General features: G+C 40.8%; 1 protein-coding gene across 4 annotated transcripts in view; it reads right to left on the minus strand.

Annotated features, from left to right (window-relative positions):
- The window catches only part of LOC119412811 (transcription factor COE3), a 70,740-nt gene extending 68,114 nt beyond the window's left edge, over nt 1–2,626 (minus strand). For all 4 annotated transcript variants that reach the window (XM_037679870.1, XM_037679856.1, XM_037679863.1 and 1 more), the window contains exons 1-4: nt 1,741–2,626; nt 1,236–1,392; nt 910–973; nt 649–704 (exon numbers count right to left, since the gene is read on the minus strand). In XM_037679870.1, coding sequence (XP_037535798.1) covers nt 649–704; nt 910–973; nt 1,236–1,392; nt 1,741–1,871 — 408 coding nt within the window. In that variant the 5' untranslated portion in view covers nt 1,872–2,626. The remainder of the gene's footprint in view (nt 1–648; nt 705–909; nt 974–1,235; nt 1,393–1,740) is intronic.
- Nucleotides 2,627–4,798: the final 2,172 nt, after the last annotated feature.

Genomic DNA, 4,798 nt, shown 5'->3' on the forward strand with positions numbered 1-4,798 from the left:
ATGTGTGTGTGTGTGTGTGTTTTAAAAGTTGAGACTATTATCTATTATTGGTTTGATTTATGCTGCTATTTGCAGCTGTAGCAACAGAAATCCATAAATTGCTTGTTCTGCGTCATTGACTCGGATCATTCGCTCTGGAATGTTGTCTGTGAGCTTTTCACGGCTCTATCCACGAGCCCCCCCACTTGTTTAATCGCAAAAAATAAAATAAAAAAATAAAATAAAATAAAATGCACTGTGGGTTTTCATTTATTTATATTTACTCTGCAGGGAAGTGTGCAACCTGTGCAAAGCCTCCTACATTTATGCAAATAAAAAAAAAACTTTATGCACATTTTTTAAAAAGCAGATCGTCACCTCTGACTCTTTGCAAGAGGAGTCAAATCAGATCATAGGAAGCAGAGGTAAAGTTTAAATGTTTAATGCTGGACAAACTGAGCCCAAACTCTGATGGGGACTCCAGAAACAGACAAATGGAAGCTGACTCCTCTTATTACAAGCCCAATCTGATGTTTGTTCTTTTCTCTCTCTTTTTTTTTTTTTTTTTTGCATGCAGATTCAAGTGTGTGTGTGTGTGTGTGTTTTGTTGTGCTCCTCAAGAGGGGTTACGATTTGCATGACATGTTAAGGTTTGCAGCAGCAGCTTACCTGTTTCGTCATGGAATCGATTAACCGAATGTAAAGATCCTGTTCTGTTCTGACGCCTGTGGAGAGCAAAACAATTAATTCATTAATTAATAATACACATTTCAACAGCTATCACCTAATATTAGAACTTTTGATCATTTTATTCAGAAAAAAACGAATAAAGACAAACATTATTATTATTATTATTATTATTATTATTATTATTATTATTATTATTATTATTATAACACACGGAATTTTTGTTACAATTATAGGACTCACCGTTGCTGTACAATAACTGTAGTTTGTAATGTATTCCATTGTTAGTTTTTTCACTGGTTGGTTCCTGCAGGAGACAACAGTTTAGGGAAATAAATTGCAATAAACAAAACAATTTTAGTTTGTTTTAATAAATAAATGGGTTTTTTAAAAATTTGGGAAACTTTTTCTGTTATCGAACTGAGTTCTTTAAGAGTAAAATCCACCTGACATCCCCATTTTTCGCCCTTGACCATCATTTCGATGCTTATTATTATTATTATTATTATTATTTGCTTCTTTTCTTCTTCTTGCTTAAATCAAAACAGAAATTAAAGTGCAGAGCTTACTTTTTCCTTCTCCACAAAGTCCACAAAAGCTGTCCTTTCGATCTCCACGGGCTGACCCTGCCTGTCATACAGCGCCAGGACGAAATGGAAAAAATTGGATTTTCTGAGGTTGGAGGGGGGCTGCTTTTCATAATGTGCCCGTGCCAAGCCGACACCGCTGCGGGGAGAAAACAAGAGAGCATCTCGGTTAAGCACCGGACACCGCGGTGTGTGTGCGTAAGTGTGTGTGTTGGAGAGAGATGGAGACATTGAAGATGCGGACGCACGCTTTGAGCGCGCGGAGGGGAAGAGATTTCTTGATTTGTCACAATAATGGCTAATCTGATGTAATGAAAGAAGGGGGTAAAAACAGCTGAAGGAGGAGGAGGGGGTGGGGGGGCATTTTATTGGGAGACCGTAATTGATACAGAGCATTCAGGGGATTGAAGGGGTCGATATGATGAGGAGGTTTGTTTTTTTTTTCCTTATTTTTATTTTACTTTATTGTTATTTTTGGCATGCGTACCTTTGCGCGGCTGTGTTTGCGTCCACCACCCCAGCTGTGTGCATCCAGGAGCGCACGGAGTTCAGTCCACCCAGCGGTTCCTCCTTCATCGTCGTCCCACCCCGCGGTATAGTTTCCTGAATCCCAAACATTTAGGACAATTTGCGTTTGGGATGGGAAAAAAAATTTAAAAGAATTAAGAAAAGAAAGAAAAAAAAAAAAAAAACAGGAGCCTCCTGCGAAATTAAAGAAATAAACGTCCAAGCGCGTTATCCTTCCGGGCTTTTATTTTGGAATGTTGTGATTTTTCGCAGGCGGTTGAAAGTTGCTGGAAGCTGGTCCACAGCTCTGCCTCCCCTCCTCAGTCCGTCCGATGTGAACAATTCTCAAAGTGCTGGACTTAGAGCCGTATCCAAAAGTAAATTGTTCAATATATTATTTTTGGGGAGTTGCTATTGTTCCTCTTTTCTCCCCTCTTCTTCTTCTTCTTCCTTTTTTTTTTTTTTTTTTGGGTGCTATTCAGAGAGAGGAGAAAAAAAAATCGATGTCAGTTGTTTGTGTTTGTGGGTGATGCTGCTGCTCTCAAAGTGCCCACATCCCTGAAGCACCGCATCCAAAACCTTCAGGACTTCTTGTTGAATGCGAGGAAGATGAGGAGGTGAGAGGGGGGGAAACGAAAAAAAAAAAAAAAAAGGAGGAAATTAAAAAAAAAGAAAAACACACGGGCTTCCCAGTCCTAGAAAAAGGTTTGCAGCCGCTGCTTCCTTCCACGAGACATGCACGCAGGCAGAGGCTGATCACCAGTGGAGGTGTTCCTCGCACACAGGAGAGGTGGAGAAGGGGGCCCCTCTTTTTCCGCGTCGCGCGCGATGGATGGGAACATGCAAAACTAAGCCCTCTTTCCCCGAGGACTGAAATCTTTCCCGGGAGCCAAAACTCTAAAACCCACGGGAGAGGCGCTGTCAGAGTGTGACGCTCGCATGGGCGGAGCTTTGACCATATATGGAGCTCTGACGCTTCCTGTCAGGCAGCGGGCTCTCCGCTCCTTTGCGGGTGCGGCACGAGAACCCGCTTCCACTTTTTCCTCTTGCTTAGGCCCCTAGATGTTGGTGAGTTTGATTTTTTTTTAATGATATGGAAAATTCAACTAGGTATAACCATCTCACCTACTGAGGAGACAAATATTAATATTATAAAAATATGCATAATTTTAATAATACAGTTAGCACTCCGGATCCAGAATTTATCGCTATAATTTGTATATTAATGGCTATTTTTGTTCTGTTTTAATCAATTAAAGGTGATAAATTGTGCTATTTTTATTTGTCCCAACTTGCAGATGTTTTACGGGAGATACAAGCCAGAAATATATTTATTTAAGTAATCAGTTTTTTTTTTTATAATTTCTTTTTTTTTTTTTTTGTAAACATCAGCTTGCTGCAAGTTAATTTAAACGCATTAATTAATTCAACATTGATTCCATATAATAATAATAAATAAACTGTATTCAGTATTAAGTGAGAATATTTAGCAGCTGGTGGCTTTGAGTTTTAAGCTGCGCGTGGAAAATAAAAGAGAATGTTTTTGCGCACAGAATAAAGTTTGAAAAAAAAAAGAATAAAAGTTACTCTTTTATAATGGGATAAATCAAAGTTTATTTTGTGCAATTTTTGAGACCTTCATTGTGCACTGAAATGATAAAAAGCATGTTTGATTAAACAAACTTCAAGCTCTGTCTCTCTCTCTCTCTCTCTCTCTCTCTCTCTCTCTCTCTCTCTCTCTCCCTCTGCGTGTGCGTTCCTTCTTTCATGCACGTCCCGTAAAATCAGTAATAATCAGAAACATCTTAATCATTTCTTCTTTTTATTTTTTTAAAGAGCCAGCCCTCCTGCCTTCCATGTCCGACACTGTCCGAGAGGGACAAGCGAGCAATTCAGTTCATTAGTGGTAAGGAGAGAGGGGGAAAGAAAAAAAAAAGGAGAAGGGTGGGGGTGAGGGGTGAGGAGGGGGAGGAGGAGGAAGAGAGATGTGTGCTATATCCTGAGCAATCTATCTAGCTGGTGCTGAGGGTTAATAGCTGCTGCCAAAGATAAGTGAATTATAAGCTGTTGCTTTCACCTCCACCAAAATCTATCGCCAAATTGCGCAGTCACAAAATAAAGACTTTTATTTTTAACTTTTTTTATTCATTTATTCGTTTTTAACACTTTACTTTGTAAAACAAAGTCATGAAACACGTGAGAGGGTCTTTCTTGTTTGAGCGTGTTCATCCTTTAAAGGAAACACCTGTTCTAAGTGTTTTATATCGTTGTTTGCCCCTTTATTTATTTATTTTTATTTGTATTTTTTTTTTTTTGTTTTGTTTTGTTTTTGGCTGCAGTTTCAAGTCGTTTATTAGATGCTAACCCCCTGGTTGCACGCGCCGGGGCGATTTAAATCTGATTATCAAATTAGGAGACTTTGAGACAAATCCTCTTAGATGTGATACTGTTGACTGGAGAGGGAAAACGGATCCGCGTCCACACCCGTCACGGAGGTAACGATGCTGTCCTGAAAGGCACTTTTAAACCGTATTTGACAACAAATGCAGCTGTCCCTGCTATTTCAGGAGATATTAAAGGGTGTGTGCGTGTGCGTGCGTGCGTGTGTGTGTGTGTGTAAAGGGGGGGGGGGGGAAATGAATGCAAATCTGTGTGCAGGAGCCATCTGGACGTGGAGAGAGGGAGTCAGCTGCTGCGGCACACCGAGAGGCGGCGGAGCCTGAATCCGCCTCAGCTCGTTCTGGTGGTGTGTGTGTGTGTGCGTGCGTGCGTGTGTGCGTGTTGGGGGGGGGGGGGGGGGGTGATCATCTGAGCAGAGGGGCTTACTGCGTGGAGAATGCGCTCTCCGTCATTAAATGAAAATGGTGGAGTCAAAATATAAAGGAAGGCTGATCTCTTCTCTCCCCCCCCCACCCCCTCACCCCCCATTTAATTTTTAAAGTTAAGTTTTTCTTGTTTGTAAACAAAATGTTTGTTCCAGAGCCTATATTGAAGGTAAGTGCTGTGACATCAGGAGGTGCGCGTGTGCTGTGGTGGGG

This window comes from Nematolebias whitei, chromosome 1 (genome assembly GCF_014905685.2).
Source record: "Nematolebias whitei isolate Nwh7 chromosome 1, NemWhi1, whole genome shotgun sequence".
Classification (NCBI taxonomy): Eukaryota; Metazoa; Chordata; class Actinopteri; order Cyprinodontiformes; family Rivulidae; genus Nematolebias; species Nematolebias whitei.